At 46.0% G+C, this 16,023-nt stretch overlaps 1 protein-coding gene across 8 annotated transcripts in view; it reads right to left on the bottom strand.

The window, feature by feature from the left end:
• The window catches only part of LOC133547716 (rho GTPase-activating protein SYDE1-like), a 51,553-nt gene that overhangs the window by 22,408 nt on the left and 13,122 nt on the right, over window positions 1-16,023 (bottom strand). For 6 of the 8 annotated variants that reach the window (XM_061893285.1, XM_061893284.1, XM_061893282.1 and 3 more), the window contains 2 exons: window positions 14,098-14,324; window positions 2,559-2,967 (listed from right to left, as the gene is read on the bottom strand). In XM_061893285.1, the coding sequence (XP_061749269.1) occupies window positions 2,559-2,967; window positions 14,098-14,324 (636 nt within the window). Of the gene's footprint in view, window positions 1-2,558; window positions 2,968-14,097; window positions 14,325-14,388; window positions 14,538-16,023 lie in introns of those variants that run through there. The other 2 variants (XM_061893288.1, XM_061893283.1) reach the window with 2 other exon arrangements.

Genomic DNA, 16,023 nt, shown 5'->3' with positions numbered 1-16,023 from the left:
GTAAAGTGTCCACAGCGACTAACTCTTTGTGGACGAGCAAAGAAGCAGAGAGTAAAGTGTCCGCACCGACTAACTCTTTGTGGACGAGCAAAGAAGCAGAGAGTCAAGTGTCCGCACCGACTAACTCTTTGTGGACGAGCAAAGAAGCAGAGAGTAAAGTGTCCACACCGACTAACTCTTTGTGGACGAGCAAAGAAGCAGAGAGTAAAGTGTCCGCACCGACTAACTCTTTGTGGACGAGCAAAGAAGCAGAGAGTAAAGTGTCCGCACCGACTAACTCTTTGTGGACGAGCAAAGAAGCAGAGAGTAAAGTGTCCGCACCGACTAACTCTTTGTAGACGAGCAAAGAAGCAGAGAGTAAAGTGTCCACACCGACTTACTCTTTGTGGACGAGCAAAGAAGCAGAGAGTAAAGTGTCCACAGCGACTAACTCTTTGTGGACGAGCAAAGAAGCAGAGAGTAAAGTGTCCGCACCGACTAACTCTTTGTGGACGAGCAAAGAAGCAGAGAGTCAAGTGTCCGCACCGACTAACTCTTTGTGGACGAGCAAAGAAGCAGAGAGTAAAGTGTCCACACCGACTTACTCTTTGTGGACGAGCAAAGAAGCAGAGAGTAAAGTGTCCACAGCGACTAACTCTTTGTGGACGAGCAAAGAAGCAGAGAGTAAAGTGTCCGCACCGACTAACTCTTTGTGGACGAGCAAAGAAGCAGAGAGTAAAGTGTCCACAGCGACTAACTCTTTGTGGACGAGCAAAGAAGCAGAGAGTAAAGTGTCCGCACCGACTAAGTCTTTGTGGACGAGCAAAGAAGCAGAGAGTAAAGTGTCCACAGCGACTAACTCTTTGTGGACGAGCAAAGAAGCAGAGAGTAAAGTGTCCGCACCGACTAAGTCTTTGTGGACGAGCAAAGAAGCAGAGAGTCAAGTGTCCGCACCGACTAACTCTTTGTGGACGAGCAAAGAAGCAGAGAGTCAAGTGTCCGCACCTACTAACTCTTTGTGGACGAGCAAAGAAGCAGAGAGTCAAGTGTCCACACCGACTTACTCTTTGTGGACGAGCAAAGAAGCAGAGAGTAAAGTGTCCACAGCGACTAACTCTTTGTGGACGAGCAAAGAAGCAGAGAGTAAAGTGTCCGCACCGACTAACTCTTTGTGGACGAGCAAAGAAGCAGAGAGTCAAGTGTCCGCACCGACTAACTCTTTGTGGACGAGCAAAGAAGCAGAGAGTAAAGTGTCCGCACCGACTAACTCTTTGTGGACGAGCAAAGAAGCAGAGAGTCAAGTGTCCACACCGACTAACTCTTTGTGGACGAGCAAAGAAGCAGAGAGTAAAGTGTCCGCACCGACTAGCTCTTTGTGGACGAGCAAAGAAGCAGAGAGTAAAGTGTCCGCACCGACTAACTCTTTGTAGACGAGCAAAGAAGCAGAGAGTAAAGTGTCCGCACCGACTAGCTCTTTGTGGACGAGCAAAGAAGCAGAGAGTAAAGTGTCCGCACCGACTAACTCTTTGTAGACGAGCAAAGAAGCAGAGAGTAAAGTGTCCGCACCGACTAACTCTTTGTGGACGAGCAAAGAAGCAGAGAGTAAAGTGTCCGCACCGACTAACTCTTTGTGGACGAGCAAAGAAGCAGAGAGTCAAGTGTCCACACCGACTAACTCTTTGTGGACGAGCAAAGAAGCAGAGAGTAAAGTGTCCGCACCGACTAGCTCTTTGTGGACGAGCAAAGAAGCAGAGAGTAAAGTGTCCGCACCGACTAACTCTTTGTGGACGAGCAAAGAAGCAGAGAGTAAAGTGTCCGCACCGACTAACTCTTTGTGGACGAGCAAAGAAGCAGAGAGTAAAGTGTCCGCACCGACTAACTCTTTGTGGACGAGCAAAGAAGCAGAGAGTCAAGTGTCCGCACCGACTAACTCTTTGTGGACGAGCAAAGAAGCAGAGAGTAAAGTGTCCACAGCGACTAACTCTTTGTGGACGAGCAAAGAAGCAGAGAGTCAAGTGTCCACACCGACTTACTCTTTGTGGACGAGCAAAGAAGCAGAGAGTAAAGTGTCCACAGCGACTAACTCTTTGTGGACGAGCAAAGAAGCAGAGAGTAAAGTGTCCACAGCGACTAACTCTTTGTGGACGAGCAAAGAAGCAGAGAGTAAAGTGTCCGCACCGACTAACTCTTTGTGGACGAGCAAAGAAGCAGAGAGTAAAGTGTCCACACCGACTAACTCTTTGTGGACGAGCAAAGAAGCAGAGAGTAAAGTGTCCGCACCGACTAACTCTTTGTGGACGAGCAAAGAAGCAGAGAGTAAAGTGTCCGCACCGACTAACTCTTTGTGGACGAGCAAAGAAGCAGAGAGTAAAGTGTCCACACCGACTAACTCTTTGTGGACGAGCAAAGAAGCAGAGAGTAAAGTGTCCACAGCGACTAACTCTTTGTGGACGAGCAAAGAAGCAGAGAGTAAAGTGTCCGCACCGACTAACTCTTTGTGGACGAGCAAAGAAGCAGAGAGTCAAGTGTCCACAGTCCACAGATTGTGAAGTAGATGTTAGTTATTAGAAGTAACTCACCTGCACCTTCTTCTGAGCTGTCCTCCACATGAGGGTTGGTGGCGTCCAATGAAGGAAGATCTCTACAAGCCTGTGCTGAGCCAGTCCACATAAGTCCACGGTCTATTGTAGTAGCAACTGGACCCAGTCTCTCTGGTTCTGCTGGTTTACCGTCCATCTTGGTCCACACATCCTCATTTCTTGGCAGTCCAGCAATGTCCTCCTCCTCCGGGATTGGGTTGTACCAAATGTTTCTACCGCTTTCCTGATTCCGCCTGCAGGCCTTGTCGGAAGCCTCAGACTTTCCTGACGACAACACCCAGTCTCGACTGCTGCGATCCAAGCTCTGCAAATAGGCTCGCTGGCCGGACAGCTTGGTTCTGACTGCCATGTTTGGATCAACGGAACTTGCTGCCGCCTGGAAGAACTCCTGAAGTGTTCAAGAGCAAAGTATGTCTTTGGAATTTACTTTCACCAAACACAACAAGCAACATAAACAGATAAAACTATATCAACATGTCAAACTACATTAACCTATCAAACAACATTAAAGTCCTACTGAAAGCCACTACTAGCGACCACACAGTCTGATATATCATATATCATATATCAATGATGAAATATTAACATTGCAACACATGACAATACGGCTGCTTTAGTTTACTAAATTGCAATTTTAAATTTCCCGTGAAGTTTCCTGTTGAAAACGTCGCGGAATGATGACGTGTATGATGACGCGTATGATGACGCGTATGATGACGCGTATGATGACGCGTATGATGACGCGTATGATGACGCGTATGATGACGCGTATGATGACGCGTATGATGACGCGTATGATGACGCGTATGATGACGCGTATGATGACGCGTATGATGACGCGTATGATGACGCGGAATGATGACGCGTATGATGACGCGTATGATGACGCGTATGATGACGCGTATGATGACGCGTATGATGACGCGTATGATGACGCGTATGATGACGCGGTATGATGACGCGTATGATGACGCGTATGATGACGCGTATGATGACGCGTATGATGACGCGTATGATGACGCGCATGATGACGCGTCATCATACGCGTATGATGACGCGTATGATGACGCGTATGATGACGCGTATGATGACGCGTATGATGACGCGTATGATGACGCGTATGATGACGCGTATGATGACGCGTATGATGACGCGTATGATGACGCGTATGATGACGCGTATGATGACGCGTATGATGACGCGTATGATGACGCGTATGATGACGCGGAATGATGACGCGTATGATGACGCGTATGATGACACGTATGATGACGCGTATGATGACGCGTATGATGACGCGTATGATGACGCGTATGATGACGCGTATGATGACGCGTATGATGACGCGTATGATGACGCGTATGATGACGCGTATGATGACGCGTATGATGACGCGGAATGATGACGCGTATGATGACGCGTATGATGACGCGTATGATGACGCGGTATGATGACGCGTATGATGACGCGTATGATGACGCGGAATGATGACGCGTATGATGACGCGTATGATGACGCGTATGATGACGCGTATGATGACGCGTATGATGACGCGTATGATGACGCGTATGATGACGCGTATGATGACGCGTATGATGACGCGTATGATGACGCGTATGATGACGCGTATGATGACGCGTATGATGACGCGTATGATGACGCGTATGATGACGCGGAATGATGACGCGTATGATGACGCGTATGATGACGCGTATGATGACGCGTATGATGACGCGTATGATGACGCGTATGATGACGCGTATGATGACGCGTATGATGACGCGTATGATGACGCGTATGATGACGCGTATGATGACGCGGAATGATGACGCGTATGATGACGCGTATGATGACGCGTATGATGACGCGTATGATGACGCGTATGATGACGCGTATGATGACGCGTATGATGACGCGTATGATGACGCGTATGATGACGCGGAATGATGACGCGTATGATGACGCGTATGATGACGCGTATGATGACGCGTATGATGACGCGTATGATGACGCGTATGATGACGCGTATGATGACGCGTATGATGACGCGTATGATGACGCGTATGATGACGCGTATGATGACGCGTATGATGACGCGTATGATGACGCGTATGATGACGCGGAATGATGACGCGTATGATGACGCGTATGATGACGCGTATGATGACGCGGTATGATGACGCGTATGATGACGCGTATGATGACGCGGAATGATGACGCGTATGATGACGCGTATGATGACGCGTATGATGACGCGTATGATGACGCGTATGATGACGCGTATGATGACGCGTATGATGACGCGTATGATGACGCGTATGATGACGCGTATGATGACGCGGATGATGACGCGTATGATGACGCGTATGATGACGCGTATGATGACGCGTATGATGACGCGTATGATGACGCGTATGATGACGCGTATGATGACGCGTATGATGACGCGGAATGATGACGCGTATGATGACGCGTATGATGACGCGTATGATGACGCGTATGATGACGCGTATGATGACGCGTATGATGACGCGTATGATGACGCGGAATGATGACGCGTATGATGACGCGTATGATGACGCGTATGATGACGCGGTATGATGACGCGGAATGATGACGCGTATGATGACGCGTATGATGACGCGTATGATGACGCGGTATGATGACGCGTATGATGACGCGTATGATGACGCGTATGATGACGCGTATGATGACGCGGAATGATGACGCGTATGATGACGCGTATGATGACGCGTATGATGACGCGTATGATGACGCGTATGATGACGCGTATGATGACGCGTATGATGACGCGTATGATGACGCGTATGATGACGCGTATGATGACGCGTATGATGACGCGTATGATGACGCGTATGATGACGCGTATGATGACGCGTATGATGACGCGGAATGATGACGCGTATGATGACGCGTATGATGACGCGTATGATGACGCGGTATGATGACGCGTATGATGACGCGTATGATGACGCGGAATGATGACGCGTATGATGACGCGTATGATGACGCGTATGATGACGCGTATGATGACGCGTATGATGACGCGTATGATGACGCGTATGATGACGCGTATGATGACGCGTATGATGACGCGTATGATGACGCGTATGATGACGCGGATGATGACGCGTATGATGACGCGTATGATGACGCGTATGATGACGCGTATGATGACGCGTATGATGACGCGTATGATGACGCGTATGATGACGCGTATGATGACGCGGAATGATGACGCGTATGATGACGCGTATGATGACGCGTATGATGACGCGTATGATGACGCGTATGATGACGCGTATGATGACGCGTATGATGACGCGGAATGATGACGCGTATGATGACGCGTATGATGACGCGTATGATGACGCGGTATGATGACGCGGAATGATGACGCGTATGATGACGCGTATGATGACGCGTATGATGACGCGGTATGATGACGCGTATGATGACGCGTATGATGACGCGTATGATGACGCGTATGATGACGCGGAATGATGACGCGTATGATGACGCGTATGATGACGCGTATGATGACGCGGTATGATGACGCGTATGATGACGCGTATGATGACGCGGAATGATGACGCGTATGATGACGCGTATGATGACGCGTATGATGACGCGTATGATGACGCGTATGATGACGCGTATGATGACGCGTATGATGACGCGTATGATGACGCGTATGATGACGCGTATGATGACGCGTATGATGACGCGTATGATGACGCGTATGATGACGCGTATGATGACGCGGAATGATGACGCGTATGATGACGCGTATGATGACGCGTATGATGACGCGTATGATGACGCGTATGATGACGCGTATGATGACGCGTATGATGACGCGTATGATGACGCGTATGATGACGCGTATGATGACGCGTATGATGACGCGTATGATGACGCGTATGATGACGCGTATGATGACGCGTATGATGACGCGTATGATGACGCGTATGATGACGCGGAATGATGACGCGTATGATGACGCGTATGATGACGCGTATGATGACGCGTATGATGACGCGTATGATGACGCGTATGATGACGCGTATGATGACGCGTATGATGACGCGTATGATGACGCGTATGATGACGCGTATGATGACGCGTATGATGACGCGTATGATGACGCGGAATGATGACGCGTATGATGACGCGTATGATGACGCGTATGATGACGCGTATGATGACGCGTATGATGACGCGTATGATGACGCGTATGATGACGCGTATGATGACGCGTATGATGACGCGTATGATGACGCGTATGATGACGCGTATGATGACGCGGAATGATGACGCGTATGATGACGCGTATGATGACGCGTATGATGACGCGTATGATGACGCGTATGATGACGCGTATGATGACGCGTATGATGACGCGTATGATGACGCGTATGATGACGCGTATGATGACGCGTATGATGACGCGTATGATGACGCGTATGATGACGCGTATGACGCGTATGATGACGCGTATGATGACGCGTATGACGCGTATGATGACGCGTATGATGACGCGTATGATGACGCGTATGACGCGTAGGATGACGCGTATGATGACGCGTATGACGCGTATGATGACGCGTATGATGACGCGTATGATGACGCGTATGATGACGCGTATGATGACGCGTATGATGACGCGTATGATGACGCGTATGATGACGCGTATGATGACGCGTATGATGACGCGTATGATGACGCGTATGATGACGCGTATGATGACGCGTATGATGACGCGTATGATGACGCGGTATGATGACGCGTATGATGACGCGTATGATGACGCGGAATGATGACGCGTATGATGACGCGTATGATGACGCGTATGATGACGCGTATGATGACGCGTATGATGACGCGTATGATGACGCGGAATGATGACGCGTATGATGACGCGTATGATGACGCGTATGATGACGCGGTATGATGACGCGTATGATGACGCGTATGATGACGCGTATGATGACGCGTATGATGACGCGTATGATGACGCGTATGATGACGCGTATGATGACGCGTATGATGACGCGTATGATGACGCGTATGATGACGCGTATGATGACGCGTATGATGACGCGTATGATGACGCGTATGATGACGCGTATGATGACGCGTATGATGACGCGGAATGATGACGCGTATGATGACGCGTATGATGACGCGTATGATGACGCGTATGATGACGCGTATGATGACGCGTATGATGACGCGTATGATGACGCGTATGATGACGCGTATGATGACGCGTATGATGACGCGTATGATGACGCGTATGATGACGCGTATGATGACGCGTATGATGACGCGTATGATGACGCGTATGATGACGCGGATGATGACGCGGATGATGACGCGTATGATGACGCGTATGATGACGCGTATGATGACGCGTATGATGACGCGTATGATGACGCGTATGATGACGCGTATGATGACGCGTATGATGACGCGTATGATGACGCGTATGATGACGCGTATGATGACGCGTATGATGACGCGTATGTTGACGCGTATGATGACGCGTATGATGACGCATATGATGACGCGGTATGATGACGCGTATGATGACGCGTATGATGACGCGTATGATGACGCGTATGATGACGCGTATGATGACGCGTATGATGACGCGTATGATGACGCGTATGATGACGCGTATGATGACGCGTATGATGACGCGTATGATGACGCGGATGATGACGCGGATGATGACGCGTATGATGACGCGTATGATGACGCGTATGATGACGCGTATGATGACGCGTATGATGACGCGTATGATGACGCGTATGATGACGCGTATGATGACGCGTATGATGACGCGTATGATGACGCGTATGATGACGCGTATGTTGACGCGTATGATGACGCGTATGATGACGCGTATGATGACGCGTATGATGACGCGTATGATGACGCGTATGATGACGCGTATGATGACGCGTATGATGACGCGTATGATGACGCGTATGATGACGCGTATGATGACGCGTATGATGACGCGTATGATGACGCGTATGATGACGCGTATGATGACGCGTATGATGACGCGTATGATGACGCGTATGATGACGCGTATGATGACGCGTATGATGACGCGTATGATGACGCGTATGATGACGCGTATGATGACGCGTATGATGACGCGTATGATGACGCGTATGATGACGCGTATGATGACGCGTATGATGACGCGTATGATGACGCGTATGATGACGCGTATGATGACGCGTATGATGACGCGTATGATGACGCGTATGATGACGCGTATGATGACGCGTATGATGACGCGTATGATGACGCGTATGATGACGCGTATGATGACGCGTATGATGACGCGTATGATGACGCGTATGATGACGCATGCTTGTGACGTCACCGGTTGCAGCGGGAATGTTCTTCCAGCCCCACTCACGGCTAAAAGTCATCTGCTTCATGGCATAATTACACAGTATTCTGGACATCTGTGTTGCTGAATCTTTTGCAATTTGTTCAATGAATAACGGAGACGAACACGGTTGTAATGGACCACACACACAAAATGTATTATGGTGCAGGTCTTCCAGAGCTATAGCTATATAAGTAAACATTGATTGATTGATAGCCAGGTAAGAACTAGGCTGATGGCCTGTCTGTGGCGTCGGTGGTTTACTTCAAGTACGCCCTGATCACAGCAAAGCATTTTTGGTTGAAAAAAAGAGATAAAGGAGTACAACAGCACTATGTCATCAGTTTCTGATTATTTAAATTGTATAAAAATATTGCTCTTTTTTAGTGGTCTTTCTTGAACTATTTGGAAAAAAAAGATATAAAAATAAACAAGTGATTCAATTGTAAATGCAGATTTCTCCACATAGAAGTAATCATCAACTTAAAGTGCCCTCTTTGGGGATTGTAATAGAGATCCGTCTGGATTCATCAACTTACTTCTAAACATTTATTCACAAAAAAGAAATCTTTAACATCAATATTTATGGAACATGTCCACAAAAAATCTAGCTGTCAACACTGAATATTGCATTGTTGCATTTCTTTTCACACTTTATGAACTTACATTCCTATTTTGTTTATATTCAATAAATATATTTATAAAGGATTTTTGAATTGTTGCTACAAAACAGCTTCATTATTGCAGGAAATGAATCTTTAATAGCTGACTATAAACAGTTTAATACTCAAACATTTGTATTCAAATTTAGAAACAATTTATAAATTTCCACACACATCGTATGGATGCATGACTGAATAAAGTGTCTTTTATCTTATACAGTTGGCACCAAAAATGAATGTCTTTGCATCCATGGGAATGTTGTGCATTGGCAACACTAAATAGTCACTAGTGTGTGCCATATTTTAGTACTTTTACAAATAATAGATTGATTGGCAACACTAAATAGTCACTAGTGTGTGCCATACTTTAGTACTTTTGCAAATAATAGATTGATTGGCAACACTAAATAGTCACTAGTGTGTGCCATACTTTAGTACTTTTGCAAATAATAGATTGATTGGCAAGACTAAATAGTCACTAGTGTGTGCCATACTTTAGTACTTTTACAAATAATAGATTGATTGGCAAGACTAAATAGTCACTAGTGTGTGCCATACTTTAGTACTTTTGCAAATAATAGTTTGATTGGCAACACTAAATAGTCACTAGTGTGTGCCATACTTTAGTACTTTTACAAATAATAGATTGATTGGCAACACTAAATAGTCACTAGTGTGTGCCATACTTTAGTACTTTTGCAAATAATAGATTGATTGGCAACACTAAATAGTCACTAGTGTGTGCCATACTTTAGTACTTTTACAAATAATAGATTGATTGGCAACACTAAATAGTCACTAGTGTGTGCCATACTTTAGTACTTTTACAAATAATAGATTGATTGGCAACACTAAATAGTCACTAGTGTGTGCCATACTTTAGTACTTTTGCAAATAATAGATTGATTGGCAACACTAAATAGTCACTAGTGTGTGCCATACTTTAGTACTTTTACAAATAATAGATTGATTGGCAACACTAAATAGTCACTAGTGTGTGCCATACTTTAGTACTTTTACAAATAATAGATTGATTGGCAACACTAAATAGTCACTAGTGTGTGCCATACTTTAGTACTTTTACAAATAATAGTTTGATTGGCAACACTAAATAGTCACTAGTGTGTGCCATACTTTAGTACTTTTGAAAATAATAGATTGATTGGCAAGACTAAATAGTCACTAGTGTGTGAATGTTGTCTGTCTATCTGTGTTGGCCCTGCCATGAGGTAGTCACTTGTCCAGGGTGTACCCCGCCTTCTGCCCGATTGTAGCTGAGATAGGCACCAGCGCCCCCTGCGACCCCAAAGGGAATAAGCGGTAGCAAAATGGATGGATGGATATATGCCATCATTAAACACACAGGTTGAAGTGCATCTGTTCTCCCTGCTGAGTCAAGTACACAAAGTGTAATTATGACATTATTCTGTTCCCTCACCTAGGAAGCTGCTTGCTGGAATGAAAAGTCCAGCCGCCCTACAGCCACTAGACAAGCGGGTGCTGAGCGCTACCTGAAGTACAAAGCAGGCGGCCATGTGGTCAAGAAAATGGCGACAGAGCCAAGTAAGTGTAGAGGACACAAAACATGTAAACACTCGACACTTTGTATCATGATAATTGTAAGTGTTGCTGAAACTTACACTTAATATTTTTTGTTTTAAGGGTTAATATTTTTTGTTGAACATTATTATGGTTGTGAATTCATGTTATATTTTTTGTAAATAAGACACATTTGGTTTACTATAAAAAGGGCAATTTATTTCCTTTGTCACACCGCTATTCTCGTGAGATTTTGGTGTAGTATTTGGGCTTGCAGACATGCAAAAGACTTTGAGCCATCAGCAGCAGCAAGAACATATGGATTAGCTGAACAAGTTGCACAAGACTGAAATATTTGCTGCCCAAGAACCTCCGAAGTGGCAGGCGGCCAGGAGTTTTCAAGGCATAAGAAGGCGTGCCAGTGTTGTCATTTCTTAGCCACAATAATAATACTGTCAGCTTTCACTCTCCATGAGTTTATTATGTTGGGAGCAGGAAAATGTACAATTGTATTTTGCAGGCTACGTAGATGAATTGATCAGGGAGGTTTTTTCTGGCTGCAGACAGACCCCTGACGAGAGAACACCAGTCAGCGTCACCGTGGATGTGCCTCCCTTCCTCTGCGATGAACTGGAGAAGCCAGACAAGGAGGAAGCACAGGAGTCGCTTCGCTAAGCATTAACTAGAGTGGCCATGTGGATTCTGTTGCAGTCACTGCACCTCAAGGAACCCCGTGTAGTCCATCCATGGAAATGTTCTAATCTTATGTACTACACAAGCTGGTAGTGCCACCCTTATCTCCTTTCCCAGATATCCCCAGCAGAAGCGGACAAACTGTCGATATGCTGTGTATCGTCTCCACCTGCAAGTACAAAATAGTTGATAGCAAATTACGGCACCTGTTATTATCCAGACATGGATACACAGTGACTTATCTTCCAAAGGTTGATAGAATAAAGAATTATTTAAACCTATTAGTGCCTCACTCATTTTGCTGTTGCTGCAGCACACCATATTGCTGTTTGTAGGCGTAATACGCTGTCTGCAGCAGCCATTCATCCAGACACGCCAGGGTGGTCTATGATGCACGTCTCCACCCCTTCCTGCTCCATTGTTGTGGCCACTGCCTGTATCTCATGACAGCTGGCACACTCAGCCACTGTCTCCATCTTCACACAGTTGGGACATCTACACCCGGAAATAGAAATATTCATAATATTTGTAAATCAATTCATATGATTGACACCTGCAATCTGCATACATGTGCTAAAATTAATATTATCACTGTCTTGTTGTGGATCTTATTAATCGACATGCTTCTTTTTTACATGCATATTTTTAGTATTGCCGGTATATGGAGCTGTGGCCCATAGGAATAATGTCTCCCGGCTGGCCTGGGAACGCCTCGGGATCCCCCGGGAAGAGCTAGACCAAGTGGCTGGGGAGAGGGAAGTCTGGGCTTCCCTGCTTAGGCTGCTGCCCCCGCGACCCGACCTCGGATAGGCAGAAGTAGATGGACGGATGGATAATTAGGTTTGACATTGTGTCAATGATAGATTCTTAGTCTATAGATAGGCCTGTGCCTGGGGTGTAAGTTGTAACACTGACAATGTAATGACAGTGCAAGACTAGGCCACAAGCTAAAACTAGTCTATAAATAAATAACATTTTACCATTCTTTTTTCTGAAGGCGATCTATGTGGTGTGCTACTCCAGCATCAACGTCATCAGCATCCTCCTGACCGTCACCGTCGGCGTCAGGTTCACGGCGCCTCTCACAGCATCTTCCCCATGTGAATCGCTCCAAATGGCCTCTAGTCCTTCACTCTCACTTTCCTCATCCACGAATCTTTCATCCTCGCTCCAATTAATGGGGAAATTGTCGCTTTCTCGGTCCGAATCGCTTGTGCTGCTGGCGTCCATGATTGTAATCAATGTGCGGATGTGAGGAGCCCTCACACCGGTGACGTCACGCGCACATCATCTGCTACTTCCGCTACAGGCAAGGCTTTTTTTTATTAGGGACCAAAAGCTGCGAACTTTATCGTGGATGTTCTCTACTAAATCCTTTCAGCAAAAATATGGCAATATCGCGAAATGATCACATATGACACAGAATGGACCTGCTATCCCCGTTTGAATAAGAACATCTCATTTCAGTAGGCCTTTAACGTATCAAACTATAATAATGTATCAAATTACATTACATATCAATCTAAATCAACATATCAAACTACATTAATGTATAAACAACATTAACGTATCAAACTACATTAACACGTCAAACTACATTAACGTATCAAACTATAATAATGTATCAAATTACATTACATATCAATATATATCAACATTTTAGATTACGTTAACGTATCAAACTACATTAGCGTATCAAACTACATAACACATAAAACCACGTTAACATATCAAACTACATGAACACATCCAACATAATAACGTATCAAATGACATTAACATGACAAAGTATATCATCATATAAAACTACATGAACATATCAAACTACATGAACACATCCAACATAATAACGTGTCAAATGACATTAACATGACAAAGTATATCATCATATAAAACTACATGAACATATCAAACTACATGAACACATCCAACATAATAACGTATCAAATGACATTAACATGACAAAGTATATCATCATATAAAACTACATGAACATATCAAACTACATGAACACATCCAACATAATAACGTGTCAAATGACATTAACATGACAAAGTATATCATCATATAAAACTACATGAACATATCAAACTACATGAACACATCCAACATAATAACGTGTCAAATGACATTAACATGACAAAGTATATCATCACATAAAACTACATGAACATATCAAACTACAAACCTTGTCTTGGGTTTGTCTCTGAGCCGCGTTCTGGCCCAGCGTGCAAAAGGATCTTCTTTCCCCATCATTGGAGAGGAGAGACGTGGGCGGAGCTTCTGATACTGGCCACACCCACAGCGGCTTCTCAGACGTGACGCGGTGGAGCACCGGAAGGTCGCAGTCTGCCCCGGTCATTGCTGGCCCACAAGTACCAGGCTTCTGGATGCCATCTGACTGCAGCGGAACATCTGTGGACCACAACTTCTCTTGGATTTCTACTTCAACATTTTCTCAGACTTCAAAACTTTATACCTGAGAACATTTGTTCCTCATTTCAGAAGGATAGTTTATTTTTCAACTTGGAAATATTTGGAAGGTGTTGGGGATGCTATCAAGCCCCTCAGTCACAATCCTTTGCTGTTTGGGACTGACAGACCAGCCTTGTGTTTGGGACTGACAGACCAGCCTTGTGTTTGGGACTGACGGACCAGCCTTGTGTTTGGGACTGACGGACCAGCCTTGTGTTTGGGACTGACGGACCAGCCTTGTGTTTGGGACTGACGGACCAGCCTTGTGTTTGGGACTGACGGACCAGCCTTGTGTTTGGGACTGACGGACCAGCCTTGTGTTTGGGACTGACGGACCAGCCTTGTGTTTGGGACTGACGGACCAGCCTTGTGTTTGGGACTGACGGACCAGCCTCGTGTTTGGGACTGACGGACCAGCCTTGTGTTTGGGACTGACGGACCAGCCTTGTGTTTGGGACTGACGGACCAGCCTTGTGTTTGGGACTGACGGACCAGCCTTGTGTTTGGGACTGACGGACCAGCCTTGTGTTTGGGACTGACGGACCAGCCTTGTGTTTGGGACTGACGGACCAGCCTTGTGTTTGGGACTGACGGACCAGCCTTGTGTTTGGGACTGACGGACCAGCCTTGTGTTTGGGACTGACGGACCAGCCTTGTGTTTGGGACTGACGGACCAGCCTTGTGTTTGGGACTGACGGACCAGCCTTGTGTTTGGGACTGACGGACCAGCCTTGTGTTTGGGACTGACGGACCAGCCTTGTGTTTGGGACTGACGGACCAGCCTTGTGTTTGGGACTGACGGACCAGCCTTGTGTTTGGGACTGACGGACCAGCCTTGTGTTTGGGACTGACGGACCAGCCTTGTGTTTGGGACTGACGGACCAGCCTTGTGTTTGGGACTGACGGACCAGCCTTGTGTTTGGGACTGACGGACCAGCCTTGTGTTTGGGACTGACGGACCAGCCTTGTGTTTGGGACTGACGGACCAGCCTTGTGTTTGGGACTGACGGACTAGCCTTGTGTGCTAAAACTGCTGCACATGTGATAGCACACACAATGCTTGATGCTGGCTCTTAAAAGGGAGCTGTCATGCAATAGCAACTTTTCTAACTTATTGCTAGCAGTGTTTGTCATCTGCATGAGTCATGGTGGAGAAGTTCCTTCATACTTCCGCTTGGAATTTGCTCCACTTGTGACCTCATCGGAGGATATCTCCACATGTGCTAGAATTTACCCAAAGTGCTTGTAGTTGGAGTCAATAACTTACTTCTTTTGCTCCATCCTTTATTCATGTCTATCACAAGGTAGTGTATAGTTCATGGAAGATAAAAAGTACAACATTTGTAATACAAAGTAGTGTAACTTATATCTATCAGGAAGATAATAAGTACATTTGTAATACAAAGTAATGTATAGTTTTAACTTCTGTCTGTCTGTCTGTAGACACGTTATGGAAGATAAAAAGTACAACATGGCTGACGGGGAGAAGGCACTGTCAAAGTATAGGTACATAAATAAGACCACCCACAAAATGGTGCATCCTGAAGAGAGGGTCAGAAAGCATCTTGAAGAGGGTGTGTGCAACATTAGGTGTTGTGCAACATTAGGTGCTGTGCAACATTAGGTGTGTGCAACATTA

The sequence above is a fragment of the Nerophis ophidion genome, unplaced genomic scaffold, assembly GCF_033978795.1.
Source record: "Nerophis ophidion isolate RoL-2023_Sa unplaced genomic scaffold, RoL_Noph_v1.0 HiC_scaffold_165, whole genome shotgun sequence".
NCBI classification, from domain to species: domain Eukaryota; kingdom Metazoa; phylum Chordata; class Actinopteri; order Syngnathiformes; family Syngnathidae; genus Nerophis; species Nerophis ophidion.
Note: the sequence above shows the minus strand (reverse complement) of the source record. Positions and strands in the feature narration are given on the sequence as shown.